Here is a 21,524-nt window from a genome sequence, read left to right as displayed (position 1 = left end):
TTATATTTTTAATTCCATAACGGCAGAAGTGTTTTTAACTTCTCTCAGAGTTGTTCTTCTTTACTCACCTTGATGTAGTTTCTGTCCGTCAGCGTGTTTCAAAATGCGTTTTATTTTTTTCCTGACCGAGAGAACTGCTTCCACGTCGGGTGCTTTGGTTGATCTGAACCTTCAGTTTCGTTTCCTCCACCTGACGTCCTCTTCCCTCCTCTCCTAAGCCCTGGCTCCTCCCCTAACCCCTGGCTCCGCCCACACGACACATGGCTGCACTGCGTTCATGCACTTTGCTAACTCCCTGAACAGGTTCTTCAACCGGTTTGACACCCAGGACTACACCGCCTCCTGTGAAGGCGCTGGTAGAACCCCAGCACCCACCCTTCACTCAGGAGGGTGTACAGCCACAGCTGGCCAGGTGCAACATTGGCAAGGCCCCGGGGCCGGATGGCATCCCGGCAAGGGTGCTAAAGCTCTGTGCCACGGAGCTCTGCCCAGTCTTCCACTCCGTCTTGTTGGATTCATACAGAACAGCTAAAGTTCCCGATCTATGGAGGACCTCAACCGTTGCACCAATACCCCCAAAACCCCGCCAGTCAGAGCCCAACCACCTCCGTCCAGTTGCACTCACGCCCATCATAACGAAGTGCATGGAGAAGATAATGCCTCACCTCATCCTGTCAACCGTCGGACCACAGCTGGACCCTCACCAGTTTGCACACAGGCCGAAACGTGGGACGGAGGACGCAGTGGCGTGCCTCCTCCACTCCCTCCTCCACCATCTCCAGACGCCAAACCACTCGACATCACCTCTGCATTCAACACAATCCAGTTGCACCAGGTCATCAAGACGCTCAAACATCTGGACATTATTCCACTCCACACTCACTGGATATACAATTCCCTCAGCAACAGACCGCATGCAGTGAAAGTAGGTACAGCAACATCATCAACCCTCATCACCAACACCGGAGCACCTCAAGGCTGCGTTCTCAGTCCATTTCTGTGTACCCTCTACACAAATGACTGCAGCAGCCCAGCCCCCATCACCACGTACTATGAATATGCAGACGACTCCGCCATAATAGGTCTACTCAGTGACAACAATTCCACCACAGAATACCAACAGTCAACCACACAGTTTTCACCGTGGTGCACGGACAACTATCTCCAGTTAAACAATGACAAAACAAAGGAAACGGTCATGCACACAGCCAAGACACCTCCGACATTCAATCGCACATTCATTAGAGGACAACCAGTTGAACTAGTCAACAGTTTCAAATACCTAGGGCTCACCATAGATGACAAACTCAACTCCAACCAACATGTCATTAACCCTATCCACGGCTTTATGTCATACGCAAACTGAAATATGAACAGATTTGTTTGTTGAACAGAGTCTACTCTCATCTGGACAAGCCGGCAAGCACTGTGAGAGTCATGTTCTTTGATTTCTCCAGTGCCTTCAACACCATCCGTCCGGCTCTACTGGGTGAGAAGATGACTGCGATGGAGGTGGAGGCCCCCATCGTGTCCTGGATTGTTGATTACCTGACGGGCAGACCACAGTACGTACGCCTACAGAACTGTGTGTCTGACAAGGTGGTCAGCAACACTGGGGCCCCACAGGGGACTGTCCTCTCTCCCTTCCTCTTCACCCTTTTCACCTCAGACTTTATCTATTGCACTGAGTCCTGCCACCTTCAGAAGTTTTCTGATGACTCAGCAATAGTTGGCTGCATTGAAAAGGGGGATGACCGTGAATACAGGACTGTTGTGGACAACTTTGTCACTTGGAGTGAGCTGAATCACCTGCAACTCAACGTGACAAAGACGAAGGAGCTCATTGTGGATCTGAGGAGGGAGAAAACAGCAGCTGTGACCCCTGTTTCCATACAGGGGGTCCCAGTGGACACTGTTGAGGAGTACAAGTACCTGGGGGTGTACTTTAATAACAAGTTGGACTGGACTAGAAACGCCGAGGCTGTCTACAAAAAAGGCCAAAGCCGACTCTTTTGCCTCAGGAGGCTGAGGTCCTTTAACATCTGCCGGACGATGCTGAGGATGTTTTACGAGTCTGTTGTAGCCAGTGCAATCTTCTTTGCTGTCACATGCTGGGGCAGTGGGATGAGGGTTGCAGACACCAACAGACTTGAAAGACTGATTAGGAGGGCCGGTGATGTTGTGGGGGAGGAACTGGACACCCTGATGACCGTGGCAGAGAGGAGGATGCTGTCCAGGTTTCAGTCCATCTTGGACAATGTCTCACACCCTCTCTATGACACACTGGCCCTGCAGAGGAGCACCTTCAGCAGGAGATTCCTCTCACCCAGATGCACCACAGAGCGCCACAGGAAATCTTTCCTGCCTGTGGCCATAAAAATTTACAACGCCTCCCTTAGAATGTCAGACACCGTCCCTCTCTGTAATCTCTGACCTCAAACAAGGACTATAATTCTTGCACCTTTTGCACAATACTGTACAATTCTTTTTGTACAGTGCTGTCTTTTGTGTATGTATGTATGTATGTATGTATGTATGTATATGTATATGTATATATATATATGTGTATGTGTATGTATGTGTATGTGTATGTATGTATGTATATATGTGTATATATGTATGTATGTATGTATATATATGTATATGTATATATATATATGTATGTGTATATATGGTGTTGTATATATATTTATATTGTCCTTAAAAAAAATTGTATTTGTATATTTTTGTTTTTCTTAGGTTTTATCTTTTGTGCATGTATGTGTATTTATGTTGTATGTATGTATATATACATATATATATATATATATGTGTGTGTGTGTGTATGGATATATATGGATATGGATATATATATGTTATATTTTATTCTTAATATTTATTTATTTATTTGTGTATTTGTGTATGTATATCTGGAGTTCGTGACAAAAATAATTTCCCTCTGGGATTATTAAAGTATTTATCTATCTATCTATCTATCTAAATCACTGTCTGTGGCCCCCCACCTCCTCTTACTCCTCTACAAAAGCATCATCCAACCCATTCTAGTGTACCGTTCCCCCTGCTACTTCACCCTGCTCACTGTCACCAGCAAAAACAGACTCCTCAAAACCCCACACATAGCATCCAAGATAATCACCCTCCCCCACCCCCAGCCTGTCAGAGGCAAATGAGCTTGATATAGCACCCCTGGCTCGTGTAATAGTCAGCGTCCCTGACCATTCCCTTAGCCAATTCTTCAAATTACTCCTATCTGGCCGCAGATATAGGGTAATGAACCGGAGCAAAGCCCAAAAAAAAAAAAGTTTAGTCCCCTCAGCTATCATAGCAGTGAACAAAAAGATGTTGATTTTTCATCACTGTATATGGTTCATGTCATGTTTATTTCTGTCTACATGTTTTTCTATGGAATTTGTGGGAAGAGGGTTTATCTGTTGTATATGTGGGGAAATAATTTATTTGATATCTGCGTGCCACAGTGTTGCTATGTGTTCTGTCTCTTCAAATGTATGCTGCCCTGAAACCAACTTGACTTGACTGTGTGAGAACAATTATCCCCTTGGGGACAATAAAGAACCGGTCTTACTAAATGACTACCTGTGTTGGCCTCTTCAAATGCGTTGATGTGTGTTCTTCTTCTTCTTCTTCTTGGGGTTTTACGGCGGTTGGTATCCACAACTTGGTGCATTACTGCCCTCTTCTGATCCAGTTAATGAATCAAAACAAAAAATATCCAAACACTCATTCACACCTTCTTTCTACTCTATATCCTATCATATAACCCTGTTTCTCTCAAAAAGCCAAACAATACTTTTATACAATTCCTCTTCATTAATCTTAAAATATTTTCCAAAGTATACTCCTGCATACCCAATTCTCTCAATTGATTTTTCTTACGTTCCCCTCTCCATCCCATAACCACTACAGTTCATTAAAACATGTTCCACTGTCTCCTCTACCTGGCTCCCCTCACATAATCCAGTGGGGTGTTTTCCTATCAATTTCATTGTTCTATTTCATTCCTACTGACCGCCAGAGGCGGTGCTTTAGCACTGGATGTTCCATCTCGCGCATGCGCAGGTCGAGTAATTATACCAAAAAAGTCACCTGTGACACCTGGGTGACCCGAGAAAGTCTATATATTCCGGAGTCACCCGAGGTTCTGTTCCCTTCTATTTTCTCGCGGTAGCGTACTAGCAGGACACACAAACATTGTTTGTTGTAAGAGATACCATATTAGCTTGTCGCAAGTAGCCTTGTAACCCAAGGGTTGGTGCCTCGATTTGACTTCGTCCACCAAGGGCTGCGACTTGCAATTTGTTTGATTTCGGCAGGGGTGAGTAAAGTGTGTAGGCTACGCGTAGTCGACTATCCGTCGGCTAGCGCGGCAGCTGATTTCACCTTTCTACCCTTTGCTTTAATTTGCTTAGAGCATTAATTGGCGGCTGGTTTTCAGTCGCTGTGTTATTCTTTCGGTCTCGCACCGTTTCTCGGGTGCGTTCGCCTAAGCCCGGTTGCTCATTTGTATGCGCCAGTGCGCGGCTTGGGGTCCAAGCCGCCGTCACTGTATTTATTCAGCCAGTTGCGCGCTTTGATTAATCGCCAGTGAGTGGCTTGGGTTTCCAAATGCCGTCACTGTATTTTCCTGGCGCCGTCACTCTATTGTCGGGCGCATTATTGCTCGGGTGCTCTCGCCTGTAGCTTGATTGCCTAGCCTGCGCTGATTGCTCTCCGGTGGGCTGCTTGGATTACCAAGGCTCGCCGTCACTGTGTTGTTGCCGGGGTGTCGCATCGCGTCGTTGCTCGGGTGCTCTCGCCTAAAGCTCGATTGCCTAGCCTGTGTTAATTTGCTCTCCAGTGGGCTGCTTGGGTTTCCAAGGCTCGCCGTCACTGTTATTGTCGGAGTGTCGCGTCGCTCGGGTGCTCTCGCCCGTAGCTCGCCGTCACTGTTATTGTCGGGCTGTCGCGTCGTTGCTTGGGTGCTCTCGCCTAAAACTCGATTGCCTAGCCTGTGTTAATTTTCTCCCCAGTGGGCTGCTTGGGTTTCCAAGGCTCGCCGTCACTGTTATTGTCGGAGTGTCGCGTCGCTCTGGTGCTCTCGCCTGTAGCTCGCCGTCACTGTTATTGTCGGGCTGTCGCGTCGTTGCTTGGGTGCTCTCGCCTAAAACTCGATTGCCTAGCCTGTGTTAATTTGCTCTCCAGTGGGCTGCTTGGGTTTCCAAGGCTCGCCGTCACTGTTATTGTCGGAGTGTCGCGTCGCTCGGGTGCTCTCGCCCGTAGCTCGCCGTCACTGTTATTGTCGGGCTGTCGCGTCGTTGCTTGGGTGCTCTCGCCTAAAACTCGATTGCCTAGCCTGTGTTAATTTTCTCCCCAGTGGGCTGCTTGGGTTTCCAAGGCTCGCCGTCACTGTTATTGTCAGAGTGTCGCGTCGCTCTGGTCCTCTCGCCTGTAGCTCGCCGTCACTGTTATTGTCGGGCTGTTGCGTCGTTGCTTGGGTGCTCTCGCCTAAAACTCGATTGCCTAGCCTGTGTTAATTTTCTCTCCAGTGGGCTGCTTGGGTTTCCAAGGCTTGCCTTCACTGTTATTGTCGGGGTGTCGCGTCGCTCGGGTGCTCTCGCCTGTAGCTTGCTGTCACTGTTATTGTCGGGGTGTCGCGTCGTTGCTCAGGTGCTCTCGCCTAAAGCTCGATTGCCTAGCCTACTGATTAATTTGCTTGCAATTAATTTGCCGACATGCTAAGCGCCCATAGTGTGTCGCCTTCATGGCCTCCCTGCAGGCGGAGGATGGCCATGACCAGTGTGCATGAACTGTAGTTTCATGCCTCATGCACTGAGGCTAGCTAGGTTGGCTGAGGTGGAGGGCAGACCAGGGTTGCCCCCTTCGGGTCTTGGTCAGATTAAAGCCCTCCTACAGAACCTCCAACCAGCTCAGGGTGTACCAGCCGCGGCCCCTGCGGCTGCGCAACCCACTTATACAGAGGATGACATGCTGTTTACAGCTGCGTCCTGTAGCCTCTTTGCAGAGGAGGAAGAGCAAGCGTCCCTTGCCTCTCAGGCGTTCTCTCAAGGGTCTCTGGGCGGCTCGGCTAGAGGGTCAGTGTCCGGCTGCGACACTGTTAGACCAGCCGTGCGAATGGCCCTGGCAAGGCTGGGGTTGGATGAAGCTCCTGTTTCATCTGCACCTGTGAACGCCTTTTTTCCACAGGCCGCTCAACCTTCCGTTTTCTCTTTGCCCCCTCTGAGCCCTACATCGCAGAGCTTCATAGATGCTGGCCAGATTCAAGGGCTCTCTCCCAGCGCACTAGTGATGGCAGAGGTCTGGCAACTAGGGCCAATGCTGATTCTTATGGCTTGGACCGGTTGGCTCCGATTGAGCCTGCTATAGCGTCCCTGGTTGTCGCCCCGGACGAGGCTCTGAGAACCGATGCGCGCTGCCCTCGGCCCCAGTGCCGGATTACAGATGACCTCCTTACCAGGAGTTGCTGCCCGTGTGGGACGTCTTGGGAATTTGCTTTCTCACATCGTTCTGGCGCTGTCTCAGACTATACGGGGGTCAGGTGCTGATCCTTTAGCACAGACCCTCAGTGATGCTTCACTGCAAACTTTTGCGTACATGACTAGGGAGCTAGGCAGGTTAATGTCAACTGTTACGTTGGCGCGCCGCCAGGTTTGGCTGGCGCAGTCACCCCTGTCGGAGGTGTGTCGACGGACCCTCCGTTCTCTTCAAGTGGTCCCAGGCTAGACGTTTGGGCCAGCTGCTCTTCAGGCCCTGGAGCGTACAGGTGTACGCTCCAGGTGTGTACAGGTTGGCCAGGCTAGCCAGCAGTTTGCTAGCTTACGGCGTGCACCTCGGCTTCATTCTAGGCCGGTGGCCTCTGCGGTACCCCGTGCCAATAGCTCTCCACCACGTTCAGGTGGACAATTGAGGGGCAAGCACTTCTCAGGACGGGCTGACCAGCGCCGTAGCTCTGCGCCGCGGGTGGCATTTCAGGCGCCAAGAGGTTCGGCGCCCAACCGCCGCCCCCTTCAGGTAGGTACTAAAGTCCAAGGGCCAGTCGTCTGGCGCTTTTCGAGCAGACCACAGCTACTGGCAAGAGCAGACCACAGACCCTTGGATAGTGTCCACACTATCCAACGGGGACATGCTCCAATTCCGACGCCGGCCCCCAACTTTCAGCGGGATCAAGGTTACCGTGGTCACCAATCCCGACAGATCCCTGGTTCTGAGACAGGAAGTAGCCACCCTCCTTGGGAAGGGTGCTATCGAAGTAGTAGAACCACAAGAACAGCTCGATGGGTTCTACTCAACCTACTTTCTGGTACCGAAGAAGGATGGCGGGTTTCGCCCCATTCTGGACTTGAGAGGGCTGAATCAGTCCCTCAAGGTTCTTCCCTTCCACATGCTGCATGTTGCGGACGTCCTCCAGGCTATCGCTCAGGGGGACTGGTTCGTATCAATAGACCTGAAAGACGCTTACTTTCACGTCTCTATTACCCAACGTCGCAGGCGGTTCCTCCGCTTTGTTTTTCTGGGCAAGGTGTACCAGTTCAGGGTTCTTCCGTTCGGGCTGTCTCTGGCCCCGCGTATATTTACACGGTGTGTAGCAGCAGCCCTGTCAACATTACAGGCCACAGGTATGGCGATACTGCCATACCTGGACGACTGGTTGGTCATTTCCCCAACTCGGGAGCAGGCGGTCAGGGACACAGCCATGCTCCTCAGCCATGTGGACCGGCTTGGCCTTATGGTCAACTTTACCAAGTGCAACCTTACACCATGTCGGGTTGTGAGCTATCTGGGGCTGGTGCTCGACTCGGTGGCCATGCGAGCCTGCCTCTCTCCAAAGCGCGTAGCTACCATTTTGCAGCTGCTACAGCGCTTCAGGCGGGGGAGGTTGCTGGAATACAGCCTCTTCCTGCGACTGATAGGTATGCTGACCTCAGCATCCATGGTGGTCCCACTAGGCCTTCTAGAATTGCGTACCCTGCAGATCTGGGTGAATGGTCTCCACTTGGACCCCAAGTGGCAGAGACTCAAGATGGTCAGGGTGTCTGGGCGGTGCCTTCGGGCCCTCAGACCCTGGAAAGAGAGGGCATACCTGTTTGCGTGGTCGCCCTTAGGGAGGATAGCTTCCCGGCGGGAGGTTGTGGAGACGGACGCCTCCTTTTCCGGCTGGGGTGCAGTATGGCAGTGCAGGACTGTCAGAGGCCAGTGGGATGCCCAGCAGAGACTGGAGCATATAAATGTGCTGGAACTCCTTGCGGTGTTCTTAGCTCTCAGGCACTTCCTTCCAGTTCTGAGGGACCGACATGTTCTTGTCCGGACAGACAACACCTCCACAGTCTACCACGTCAACCATCAGGGGGGCACCAGATCGAGGCAGAGCCTGCGGGTCACGCAAAGGCTCCTTCCGTGGGCGTTCCCCCTTTTTCTAAGCCTGAGGGCTGTCCATGTTCCAGGTGTCCGGAACACAGCGGCAGACCTTCTCTCTCGCCAAGGGCCACCCCCCGGAGAGTGGAGACTCCATCCGGAGGTGGTGGGGATGATTTGGGACAGGTATGGCAGGGCAGTGGCGGATCTCTTTGCTTCCGAAGAGACCACCCACTGTCCCCTTTGGTTCTCCTTGACGGAGAGGACCAGTCCCCTAGGGCAGGACGCTCTGGCTTATGCTGGGCCAGACAGCCTGCTTTATGCATTTCCCCCAATTCCAGCGTGGCTGTTACAGCCTACTTCTGGTGGCTCCACATTGGCCAGGAAGGCCATGGTTCACCATTATTGAAACTCCTCAACGGAGGGCCTTGGTGCCTCCCAGAGAGACAGGACCTTCTGTCTCAGGTAGGCGGACGCATATGGTACACGAATCCGGGCCGCCTGCGGCTGTGCGTGTGGCCCCTGAGAGACAGGACCCGCTGCTGACGTCTTGCGCCCAGTGGTGCGTGGCGCGGGGCGAAGTCCTGGAGACTTGCTCAGTGGTAGTGATACTACACTTTCTGCAGTCTGTGTTGGACAACAGAAGAGCTGCGTCTACCCTGCGCGTTATATGGCCGCGATCTCGGCCACACAGGCAAGGGTGGATAACCAGACGGTAGGGTCCCACTACCTAATCAGGCAGTTTCTGAAGGGGGCCCAGAGGCTTCAACCGCCGCGATCCCTGAGGGCACCATCATGGGACCTGCAAGTAGCTCTGAGGTCCTTATGTCTACCCCCAATTGAGCCACTAAGTCAGGCAGACCTGACGCGGCTGTCCATGAAGACGGCATTTCTCCTTGCCATTGCGACTGCAAAACGGGTCGGTGAACTCCATGCCTTGTCAGTGAGCCAGGCATGTTTGCGCTGGCACGCAGATGGGTCAGGAGTGGTGCTCTGGCCGAAACCTCCTTCCTACCCAAACGATTGTCTCCCCATCATGTAAACCAATCAATCGAGTTGGCTGCTTTCAATCCCCCAGGCTCTCCAGGGGGTGCAGAAAGAGTGTCAGACCTGTTGTGCCCGGTGCGGGCGCTTAGGGCATATGTTGAAGCGACAACCAGCTTGCGTAAGACGGATAACCTCTTTGTCTGTTACGGGGGCTGCAGGAAGGGGGCTGCCCTGTCGAAACAGAGACTCTCCCACTGGGTTGTGGATGTGGTCTTGAATGCCTATAGGGCACAGGGGCTCCCTGGGCCCCGTTGCCGTTAAGTGCCACTCTACCAGGAGTATGGCTACATCATGGGCTGCCTTGAAGGGGGTTCCACTTCAGGACATTTGCTCCACGGCTACATGGTCCTCATCATGTACGTTTGCCCGATACTACAGGGTTAATGTCGCTGCTCCTCATCCTGTGGCGACGGCTGTCTTGTCGACGGCTTCGAGCCCTTGATTGAAGTGAGCACTCTTCGTGACCTTTTTGGTATTAGTCATCCAGTGCTAAAGCACCGCCTCTGGCGGTCAGTAGGAATGAAATAGAACGATAGTTACGTATGTAACTACGGTTCTATGAATTCCGGATGACCGCCAGAGTTCTCTGTCACTCAGACTTCTCAGATTCCGCGAGAAGATCCAGTTGGAACAGAACCTCGGGTGGCTCCGGAATATATAGACTTTCTCGGGTCACCCAGGTGTCACAGGTGACTTTTTTGGTATAATTACTCGACCTGCGCATGCGCGAGATGGAACATCCAGTGCTAAAGCACCGCCTCTGGCGGTCATCCGGAATTCATAGAACCGTAGTTACATACGTAACTATCGTTTTATTTAGTGCACTGTGCCCCAACCTTAACCTTATCAAAATGTGTTCATCCTTCCTCTGACCACCATACCTTACTTTAACATTAACACTGTTTTGAATATTATATAAATATCTCCCTTTCTCCTCACTGTCCCATTTGTCTTGCCACATTTTGTTAACTTTTTCCCATATCAGGCTTTTAACTTCTGCCTTAAATAAACTGATATTCATTTCTACTTTTTCCTTCTCCAATGCCTTCTTCGCCATCTCCCCTCCCAAAATTCAAACAAACAAGATTCTTGTCCTCCATTAACTCTTCAATAACTTTTCCATTCGTGTCTGTGTGATTCCCTCCCCACATTGTGTTATGAGCATTGAAGTCTGCACACCATATTATCTTGTGTCTTTCTTTCTTTCTTTCTTTCTTTCTTTCTTAATCCTAACTATCTTATCATTCTCTAACCTTTTACATGGATTATAGTAATTAACAACAACAAACTCCTCTCCCCCTCCCATACCTCCACCACTACACACTCTTGTTCCGTTCCTATATCTAATACCCTGTATGATATACCTCGCTTAATAAATGTTACACACCCTCCACCAGCCCCTTCACCTTCACTCCTGTCTCTTCTTATGCCTACATATCCATAAATAACTAAATCTAACACTGGTTTCAAAAACGTTTCTTGAGTGCATATTACTTGTGGTTTTCCTTTCATTTCTCTTAAAACATATTTAACCTCCCGGCCATTTGCCACCCAGCTCCTAGCATTCCACTGTAGGGTTCTCACCATGGTTATGATGTCTTCTCACCGGCTCCTGACTACTCTGTGTATTTATCTCGGCTACCAAAGCCTCCCATTTTAACCCTTCCATCCCCAAATAATCCTTGGCTGCCTTAGCCATTATCTGTATGCTCGTTGTCTTTGATGTGGAGTCTCTAGTGGAGTTTATCACTGCTGCCACAAACATCCCCACCTGCTTCTTATCTCCCCACACTTTGTTCCATCGTGCTGCTCTCCCACCGACTCCCGTGTCACTTCCCTTCCGCCCCCCAGGCTGCTACCAACCCCTGACTCTCAGCACCTTGCCTCTGTTTTACCACTTTCACTGCTCCTGCATGGGTCACTTTGTCCAACACTTTAACCTTCTGAACTGCAACTTCCTCTTTCATTATTTCACAGCCTCCAAAAGTGACGACATGTTCACCCCCACAACTACAACACTTTAACTTGGCCCCCTCACACTTCCCACACTCATGATCTCCTGAGCATTTCGCCCAACCCCTCTTTTCCTCACAGATTTTAGCGATGTGCCCAAACCTTTGACACTGAAAGCACCTCACTGTGGTGTGACTACGCCCTAAACGGCTGGTTTAACCTGTGAGCACTGATTACTCAATGAGCAACAGGTGTGTCCCTCACCAAGCCCCAGAGTCCAATCAGACTCAGCAGGTGAGGCTGCTTCAACCGGCCGTCCTCCACACACACTCCCACGCTGACATGTGCTGAACAATATTTGACTAAACAAATCTAAATATGCTTACCGTGAAAGGAGAGCAGAGATGGGAGAGAGGAGGAAGAGTAGAGAGAGGAAGGAGAGAGGAGAAACTAAGAGGAGAGGATGGAGAGGAGAGCTGACAAGATAAAGTCAAGATACTCACACACATTGGGGGAATCTTTACGTATACCGGTAGTCACTGAGCTTTGTATCGGTGTGTTGCACTTGTTGGGTTATTGTAAGGTGGACATTAAAAGTCATTTTCTGGCTCATCAGCTACAAACGTGTGCAGTTATTATGGGATTTTAATCTTTCCTTGAATCCCATCATGTGTAAAAGGGTTTTTTATGCAACATAGTTGTTTTTGTTTTATCCCAATGATAAAGTACCTATTCTATTGAATACACATTTTACTGAGATTGTACCTATTCCTCTGAGAATGTACCTATTCCACTGAATACATATTGTACTGAGATTGTACCTATTCCACTGAATACATACTGAGAATGTACCTACTCCACTGAATACATATTGTACTGATAATGTACATATTCCAATGAACACATTGTTCTGATAATGTATCTATTCTACTGAATACATATTGTACTGAGAATGTACCTATTCAACTGAATATATATTGTACTGAGAATGTACCTATTCCACTGAATAGATACTGAGAATGTACCTTTTCTACTGAATACATATTGTCCTGAGAATGTACCTATTCCACTGAAAATATTATGTACTGAGAATGTACCTATTCCACTGAATACATATTGTACTGGGAATGTACCTATTCCACTGAATATATATTGTACTGAGAATGTACCTATTCCACTGAATATATATCGTACTGAGAATGTACCTATTCCACTGAATACATATTGTACTGAGAATGTACCTATTCCACTGAATACATATTGTACTGAGAATGTAACTATCACACAGAAGATGTCCCCATTCTACTTTTAGTACATTTCTATTCAAATCTCAAAAGTTTACAAACATTGTATTGTGTTGTCAAACATGATTCAAAAAATAATAAACACATATTACCATTTGGTGAAATCAACCTATGATAATGTAATAAAAATCAATGCTTCACATTATCTGATACATTTCTTTTTTCATTAATTAAAAATATAAAAAAACATTCAGATAAAAGACTTTGAACATTATAGCGTAGTCTTATAGGTTATAATGGGTTATATTTTTTATAGTACAGTGTTAGTGGCTGAATGAATTATTCCTTAGATGACAGTGAAAAGTAAGATATGAATACAGTTCTCTCAGACCTCCCATAGCAGAGATTCTAATTCAGGAAACAACATTAGTTGTTTTGGTTGTTTGATTATTTTATCACCAAACAAAGGTCCTAGTCTGTTTGATTGACAGGTGAGATGATCAGGGGGGCAGAGTTGTTACCTTTATAATCAGGGGAACCTGGGTAAAGGAATGGATAGAGAGGCTCACTGAAGGTGCAGCCAGTAGCAGAGTAGATATGAACCCTGGCTTCCACATCATAGAAGGAGACCAGACCCTCATCATAATCAACAAACACCCCCACCTTCTGGAGCTCAGCTCTCAGAGGGAGAAGGACAGAACGGTTATCTCTAAATACCAACTCATCCTGGTAGTAGTAAAGAGTCCAGTAACCCGTCTCAGGGGTCCGATCTGTCCAATCTTTTCTGTCGATGGACTCTCTGGCCACTCCTAAAGACCAGAGAGTCTTGTCTTTAACCTGGACCTCAAAGTAAAATCTCCCTGAGGAGAAGCTCTGCCTCGTGAGAACACATGCATACCGTGTAAATCTCTTAGGGTTGTCTGGGAGTCTCTTCTCTACACCTCCATTATGTACTCGTTTCCCATCCTCAGACAGGATGAGCTTGGGATGAGCTATATCAGGATCCAGAGTCACATCTACTTCATACTGCTGGACCCTCTTCAGTTCAGCATCATCACGCAGCCTCTTCATCTCCATGTTCAGCGTCTCCTCCAGCTGATCCAGGGATCTCCTCAAGGTCCCTACGTATGACGGAGGATGGACCTCCACCGTGGTCCAGTCCCTGGTGGGTGGAGGATCCTTCAGGGATCTGAAGGCCTGGAGGAAGTGGAGGTGGTCTTTAGTGTGTGAGAGCTGCTTCACCTCTGAGATTCTATTGGTCAGATCTTCTATTTCCTGCTCCAGCTCTTTGATGAGGTCTTCAGCTTGTTTCTCTGTGGATTTCAGTTTCTCTTTAACCATTTGGTTGAGATCATCCTGGCACTTTTCAATGCAGCGCATCAGAGCAGTGAGGACCTGCACACCATCGGCTATCTCTCTGTCTGCGTCTGCTTTGCTGCGTTTGACTGTGTCTTTAATCTCCTGAATATTCTTTTGTCTCTCCTGGATCAACTGTTTAACTTCAGCCTCTATCTTCCCCAGCTGAGCCGTCTTCACTTCATATTCCTCCTTTAGAGGAATAACAGGATGTGACTTGTGGTCCGTCACTGTGCAGAACTGACACACACACACCTGTTCAGTCTGGCAGAAGAGCTCCAGAAGTCGGTCGTGTTTCTTACACATCCTGTCGTCCAGACGGTCCATAGGCTCGACCAGCCGATGTTTCTTCAGGCCTGCGACTCTATGGTGTGGCTCCAGGTGGGTTTGGCAGTAAGAGGTAAGACACATTAGGCAGGACTTCACGGCCTTCAGCTGGGTCCCAGTACAGACGTCACAGGGAACTTCTCCTGGTTCAACACAAAGCTGCTCTTTTACTCGTAGGGACGTTCCAAACCGATCAACCATCTCTGAAATTAGGATATTGACCCGTAAATCAGGTCTTGTGTTGAAAAGCTTGTTGCAAACGGGACATTTGTACTTGACTTGTCCATCCCAGAACTTAGTAATACAGGTTCTGCAGAAGTTGTGTCCACATGGTGTGGAAACTGGGCTGCTGAACACATCCAGACAGATGGAACATGTAAAGTTCTCTTCAGGCCAGGAGGTGTCAGCAGAGGCCATCCTTGACACAGACGACAAGGTTTATGTATTGAGCATTCCCATTATTCTTGTCATTCCATTACGCGAACAGAGGTTTTAACTTCCCTCAAAGTTGTTCTTCTTTACTGACCTTGATGCTGTTTCTGTCCGTCAGCGTGTTTCAAAATGCGTTTTATTTTTCTCCTGAACGAGCGCACAGCTTCCAGGTCGGTTGCTTCGGTTGATCTGAACCTTCAGTTTCGTTTGTCAAAATGACGTCCACTCCCCTCCTCCCCTAACCCCTGGCTCCTCCCCTAACCCCTGGCCCCTCCCCTAACCCCTGGGTCCTCCCCTAACCCCTGGGTCCTCCCCTAACCCCTGGCTCCGCCCCCAAGACACTTGGCTGCAATGCATTCATGCGCTGCGTTGGCCTCTTCAAATGTGTTGATGTGTGTTCTCTTCTTTCTCTTCTTTCTGGAGTTAAGCGACCCGGGTTTCCGGGGCTTCCCCGGATACATTCTATCCAACCCCGATACAATTTTCAACAAACACAGACAAAGTGCACTGCAGGAACTCTCCCGATGTGCGCGCGCACAAATGAAATGAATGAAATCATACTTTGCTTGCTTACGTTTGAAACCTTTGATAATTTGACTTGCTTTTGCAGGACTTTGTTGCTTATTTAACTGCAGAAGATGCAATGATTTGATGATCAAATGTGATATGTTTAGTCTAAAACATTATTTGATAATAATGCAATGTCTCTTTTTTCTTTTAATTTATCTTTGAAGGTTTTCAACGTAACAACGTAACAACCTAACTACACTATGCTATATGCACTTCACCTCTAAATAAAGAAGAAAAGGAAGAGAATTTGAGTTGTCCCTTGCGTCATTCCAAGCATTTGATCAAGCAGTTTTTCATGTTTGGGCAAGAGCTGATCCCCAAAACATAACTTGACAATAACAAAACGTAGCAATGTTGTCGCCATCAAATAAAATAACAATGCAGTATAAAAAGTCATAAATGCAGGCTACTTCATGATATGCAGGGGCGGACTGGCCGTCGGGCATACCGGGCGTTTGCCCGGTGGGCCGAGGTGCAATATGGGCAGATAGTCCAGATTTTTTATTTTTTTTTCTTCATATAATGGTCTGACCGGCTGGCCCACGAAAGTAGTTCATCAGCGGCCCTATTGACACTGGGCTGGCCCAATCACATCCCCTGGGCTGACCCAACACCAACCCCTTTCGATTTGGACCTGCCTACATAATGCATTAGGACGGTAAACAAACTCAGCGTGGCCCATGGCCTTGACATTCTTGACACGCGCACGCTAGTCTGCGGCCCATTGGCTGTCTTCTGTACTGACTAGGGGCTCTTCCAATCATATCACAAAACACCCTCTACCTTTAGCTTGGTCGGTGCACAGAAACGCACGTTTCGTGAGAATCCTCCAGTCCAAAATGGAGAGAAAGAGAAAAGGGGGTGCAGAGAAACTGCGAGACAAGAAGAGGCTTGCTCTTCAAGCCAATGCTGCCAAATGTGGCAAAATATCAGAAATGTTTGCCACGGCAGGGCCATCCTCAGCTCCCGTGGATGACAGTGATGCTGGTGGTGATACGATACAACGACCTACGGTAAGCTTACTGATCATGAATTAAAACGTCTCTAAAATATGTTTGACTTGGGACCTATGTTCTATGGCCAAGTTCGTTTGCATTGTAAATACAAGACAAGTCTGTAGCTGTTGCTAGCCCTCAGCCTACTCTACTCTGAAACAGCCAGCCGTTAGCCTACACTCTAATGTTGTGTGTTTGAGTGGTGGGCTAGCCCGTTAGCCTATTGGTGCGCGGTCCAGATACCGAATTATGATAGCCCTATACTCCGTCCAGGGGTATTTTTCGGTAAATCACATTCAATAGTTTAATATTATAAATGAGATTCACACTGTCATAATTTAGCCTTGCACATATCCAGTCTATGGTAGCCTGTGAAGTGCTAATGTTAATGCATTGCGCCCTAACGTCATGCCATGCATTATTCAGAATGTACAGTCCCGTGCGTGAAGTTGACAAGCATTTGCAGTTAAGCATAGCCTCCGTGTACTTTTGAAGTTAAATTGAAAAAATAGTCTAATGGTGGTCGCTGGGACAAAACCAGTTGAAAACCCCTGTGCTAGAGAATAGCTTCTAACGCCAAATGCCAACCCTATGTTTGTGGGATGAGTAGTAGGCTCCCTTTTGACTGGGTAAGTTCACAATTTAGTGGGTACTACTCTTGATACAGTAGAGTAACATCTGATCCATCATTTATTCTCTTCTCTATTCTTTGTCTTCTATTTTTCGTCTTTGTCTTCTATTAAACGCAGGTACACACCCAGTCGGATGAACTCTACCCATTACTGTGATGGACGTGGAGTATACTTTTTTTGTTAATAAATAACACCTTTTGGAAGTGTATAATGCGTCCACTCTCACTGATTGATTTTAACTCATTGCATGGCTTAAGGTATGTGGAAAATAGTTGCACAGTTGGAGTCAGGCTTTTAGCTAGGATTTTTTGTACAGCACTTGATAGTTTTTAGGTAATATTACAATTACACTGATTTATTTATATGTTTAGTAATTTAATACATAATAACAGTGAGTGTAACTGAAACTAGGCAACAAGGTACAAAATTCAAGTAACAACTTTAACAAAAAGAAACAACTTTCTACACAACTTTAAAGTGTATGATGTATATTGTATTGTATTGAATTTAGATTAACTAAGACCACCACCTTAACACACAAACTCTTGTTGAACTCATAAAGTAGTAGGTTCAGTGACGTGCGGTGAGACAGCTGTCTTCTGTAGCTTATGCGAGCCCGTGAATCAATGTTTCGTTGGAATCATGATGTAACGTTGTTGTAGCGGGAATACAGCAATGCTATTTTCTAATTGGCAGGGCATATGTATGATTCTAGACTTCGCTAGGGCACTGAAGCGACTGAAACGGTGAACTTTGATCACATTCAGCCAAGTTAACAGGTAAAACGGGAGAAAAATAGGGCGTCTTTAGGCCGTCCTGCCTAAAAGTAGGGCGTCCCATTTCTTCTTATTTTTTAGTAGACTATAGGGCAGACGCCCTGCTAGCTAAAAGCCTGGTTGGTGTAGACATTCGAGAGACCAAAAAGACTGAAAAGGTGTGTTATCGAATTTAGTGGGCCGGTCTGGTTCAAATTGCCCGGGCCGATTTTTTGTCCCAGTCCGCCCCTGATGATATGTATCACATTATGGGGCATAATTATCTTTGTGTCATGTTGTGTGTCAGTAGTCTGTAACCTGAAGCATATGGGGTTAGAACAGAGAAGGCATACCCATCCATGTTCTGAATCTTCTTCTGCTGGACCGAATACGCCTTGAAAGGTAACCAGTGAAAGCTGAGGAGGAGTCGGGGTCCAGACCGGGACCGGGACCGGGTCCTGGGAGGGGAGCAGCGCTTATTATTATGGGATGTGAGGAGATGAAAGCCCAGCACATCACAGACTGAAGGCCTGAGGCAGAGATGCAGACGGACGCCGTGGCGCGCTACACGGAGGAAGAGGAGGGGGAGGAAGAGGGGGAGGGGGAGGAGGAGGGGGAAGGAGAGGAGGAGGGGGAGGAGGAGGGGGAGGAAGAGGGGGAGGAGGAGGAGACGCCCGCCGGCTTCATCAGGAACTCGGTGCTGGAGGAGAACCACCTCATGAGCAACCTCCGCCAGCAGGGGCTGAAGCAGCCCGCCGTGCCGGAGCGCTACCCCCCCCGCGGCGGCGGCCGAGCCGGGGGCCGCCAGGAGGTCCTGGATACCCTGGATGAAGAAGAAGGAGGCGGGCGGGCCGCCGGACAAGGCCCCGCCCCGGGTCAACGGGGGGCCGCTGTTCCCCGGTCACCATGACGACCGTCTCCAGGGCCTCGTCCCCGGACCGGAGCCCCGGCGCCCGCTACCCGGTCTCCGTCCTCTCCATCAGCGCCTCCCCGGTGCTGGAGGAGGCGTCTGGACCCCCGGAGCTCCGGGACGGGACCCCCGGCCGCAGCGTCTTCAGGCTGACCCCGGAGAAGCAGCCCGCCCCGGGCAGGAAGTCCAACATCACCACCACCGAGGACAACCGGATCCACATCCACCTGGGCCCCGCGGGGCCGCGCCCGGGGGAGGGGCCCGGGGGGGCGGGGCTGAGCGTCCGGACGCTGGGCGTGGCCGAGGGGAGGGAGACCTCCACGGGGACGGTCCTCCGGTCCCCTCGCCAGGCCGGCGCCACGGCGACGGGGAAGATGACGAGCAGCATCACCATCACGCCCATCACCTCGGCAACCTGCCGGCCCACGCAGCCGCCGGTGAGTACCCCCCGTGACCTGTGACCCCCGCTGGGTGACCTGTGACCCCCGCTGGGTGATCTGTGACCCCCGCTGTGTGACCTGTGACCCCCGCTGGGTGACCTGTGACCCCCGCTGTGTGACCCGTGACCCCCGCTGGGTGACCTGTGACCCCCGCTGTGTGACCCGTGACCCCCGCTGGGTGACCTGTGACCCCCGCTGGGTGACCGGTGACCAGGGGTGGACTGGCGATCTGGCATACCGGGCATCGTCCCGGTGTGCCGTTGACCAAATGTGGGCCGGTCCGCTGTTTTGTTTTTTTCTCTCTCTCTAAATTCGGCCAATGGGCAACAGAGGGCTAGCAGTGTGTGGCCAGCATCGACACATATTATTGGTCTATGTTTGTCATTGTCAATCAATCATGGGCTGACAGGCTCAGAGAGCCCAGACAGTGCTGTCAATCACAACACAAACCAGGGTGGGCGGGGCCTCATGGCGCGGGCCGGAGTCGTGCCGTGGGAGTCGGGACGGAGCTGAAAATGGATAAGCGTAAGAAACGCCCGGGCGGCGCTGAAAAACTGCGACTCTCTGGAGGTGGAAGCTGCTATATGTTCAAAATGTACAGAGCTATGTGGTGCCGGGGTCAACACCCCAGCTGGTGCTGCTGCGCCGGGAGACGAGCGAGTGGAGGCATATATGCCAAGTAACGTTAGCCTGTGGCTAGCTTGGCTACATTTTGAGACATGTCCAAAACAAAACGTTTTTACATTGAATGTGATTCAATTCAATTCAATTCAAAGTGTTTATTGTCATATGCACAAAAGAGATGTTCTCAGTTGTACAATGAAATTAGGTGATGTGATGTGACCTCATTAACTGCATACTTGTGACAACATATTAGCCCAGAGTTAAAGGGCTGTGACTGTTGGTAGTTGTGGTTGATTTTGTTTAAATATGCCGAATTGTGATATTATGGGTTATTATTGTTCAGATGATTTAGCTAAGTTCGCTAACAGCTTCTAACGTCAGCAGTCTCTTGTTGCCATAGCATCAGTAAACATTGACATGGACTAATGAGCTGCAGAATCATGCTGTATTGTAAATACAGATGAGATACTTTCAATTTTAGCACAAAATACAAGTAAACCTATAGGAAATAATTAGTTTAATTTGCAATATTTGCCATTTAATTTATTGTTATCTTTCAATTCATTTATTGTTTACTGAGGTGATGACTATTTCATGTGGTGAGAGGAATGCAATATGCGTATGTTTAAAGGTTTATATGAAGAAACATACTATATGTGTGATAAAATGACAATTGGTAATTCATAAATGTCTCATTATATTCTCTGCTACCATCATCCCCTGTCAAACAGGTTTTCCTGACCTCATAGAAGTTCTTCTAAGAGAGAGAGAGAGAGAGAGAGAGAGAGAGAGAGAGAGAGAGAGAGAGAGAGAGAGAGAGAGAGAGAGAGAGAGAGAGAGAGAGAGAGAGAGAGAGAGAGAGAGAGAGAGAGAGAGAGAGAGAGAGAGGTCTTGAAACACAGGTTTATTTCCTGGTTGAAGATTTTCATATTGATGATTTTAATTTCAAACATCTGCATTTCTTTTAAGTTCAATTAACAGTTATGCAGGTAGGCCTTAGGGCTCTTTTAAGACTTAAGTCATCCTTCATGACAGATAAATTTGTTCACTAAGTGTCACTACGTCACAAAAAGTCTACATGGCTACATATACTTGTCACTCAGTACACAGATACTGAGTACAAGTTCTGTTTGCTGTTTCTTGCCGGTCATGAATTTGGTGAGGGGTGTAGCTGGCTGGCTGCGGACGAGGAAGTAGGGCAATATATATATTGCCCTAATTATAACCATAAATAGAGAATTGATATTTTTTGTTTTTATCTATGGCTGTGTGAAAAAGTCTAATGTCTAATATGAGAATGCATATCTGTTTAGACCTGTAATTCATGTCATAGACTTTTTTCTCGCAGCTACAGATAAAAAAAATTCGATTCTCTATTTATGTTTTCACAATGACTGAGTCACATTTTTATTTTTTTTTTAACTTCTTTTTATTTCCTCTTATCAGTTGCAGTCATACAGTACATCACATCAGTACATGAATTTAAGTGCTACGGGTACAAATCTTAGGCTGGTGGGGTTAACAGTCCATGGATGTCTTGGGCCCAAACCATCCGGATCCATGCATAACAGAATTGAGTTACTCATTAAGTGAGTCACAGTTTAAACAAATGAGTTTCAGCTCGAATGCTGCTACTCTCTGTAATATGTTTCTATTTAGATTTTTGTCATGATATTTTGTTATTATTGTCCGAGTCTGGTTTTAACTAATGCTGGGCTTACACCAAACGATTTTCACATTCACAGACTAAAAACTGCAAGAGAGAAGTTAGCGTTGGATCAAGTGTGATATATAACAAGGGTTATGTAGATATGTAGGCATGGGGGTTGGAGATGCAGCGACCGCAGGATGTCTGTTAACTTCCTGTTCAGG

General features: G+C 48.4%; 2 protein-coding genes across 7 annotated transcripts in view; both read right to left on the bottom strand.

Moving 5' to 3' along the window:
• The window catches only part of LOC132449383 (E3 ubiquitin-protein ligase TRIM39-like), a 50,013-nt gene that overhangs the window by 2,083 nt on the left and 26,406 nt on the right, over positions 1-21,524 (bottom strand). Inside the window, exon 1 of one of the 5 annotated variants that reach the window (XM_060040985.1) lies at positions 14,821-14,935. The exons of 2 other annotated variants lie outside the window; for them this stretch is intronic. The gene's annotated coding sequence lies outside the window, so the exon portion shown is untranslated. Of the gene's footprint in view, positions 1-68; positions 798-14,730; positions 14,936-21,524 lie in introns of those variants that run through there. 2 more of the 5 variants (XM_060040987.1, XM_060040986.1) reach the window with 2 other exon arrangements.
• Positions 12,059-14,935, bottom strand: LOC132449384 (zinc finger protein RFP-like). 2 transcript variants are annotated; one of them, XM_060040990.1, is made up of 2 exons: positions 14,821-14,935; positions 12,059-14,712 (listed from the first exon to the last, which is right to left on the bottom strand). In XM_060040990.1, the coding sequence occupies exon 2, from the start codon at positions 14,709-14,711 to the stop codon at positions 13,083-13,085; it is 1,629 nt and encodes a 542-aa protein (XP_059896973.1). In that variant the 5' UTR covers position 14,712; positions 14,821-14,935; the 3' UTR covers positions 12,059-13,082. The 2 variants fall into 2 exon arrangements, with proteins under 2 accessions (XP_059896973.1, XP_059896974.1); XM_060040991.1 differs by having other exon boundaries at positions 12,059-14,497; positions 14,821-14,931.

This window comes from Gadus macrocephalus, chromosome 21 (assembly GCF_031168955.1).
Source record: "Gadus macrocephalus chromosome 21, ASM3116895v1".
Classification (NCBI taxonomy): domain Eukaryota; kingdom Metazoa; phylum Chordata; class Actinopteri; order Gadiformes; family Gadidae; genus Gadus; species Gadus macrocephalus.
This window is presented reverse-complemented; position numbering and strand designations above follow the sequence as displayed.

Excerpts from the sequence above, each read along its gene's own strand:
- LOC132449384 (XM_060040990.1), bottom strand. The coding sequence starts at position 14,711 with ATGGCCTCTGCTGACACCTCCTGGCCTGAAGAGAACTTTACATGTTCC.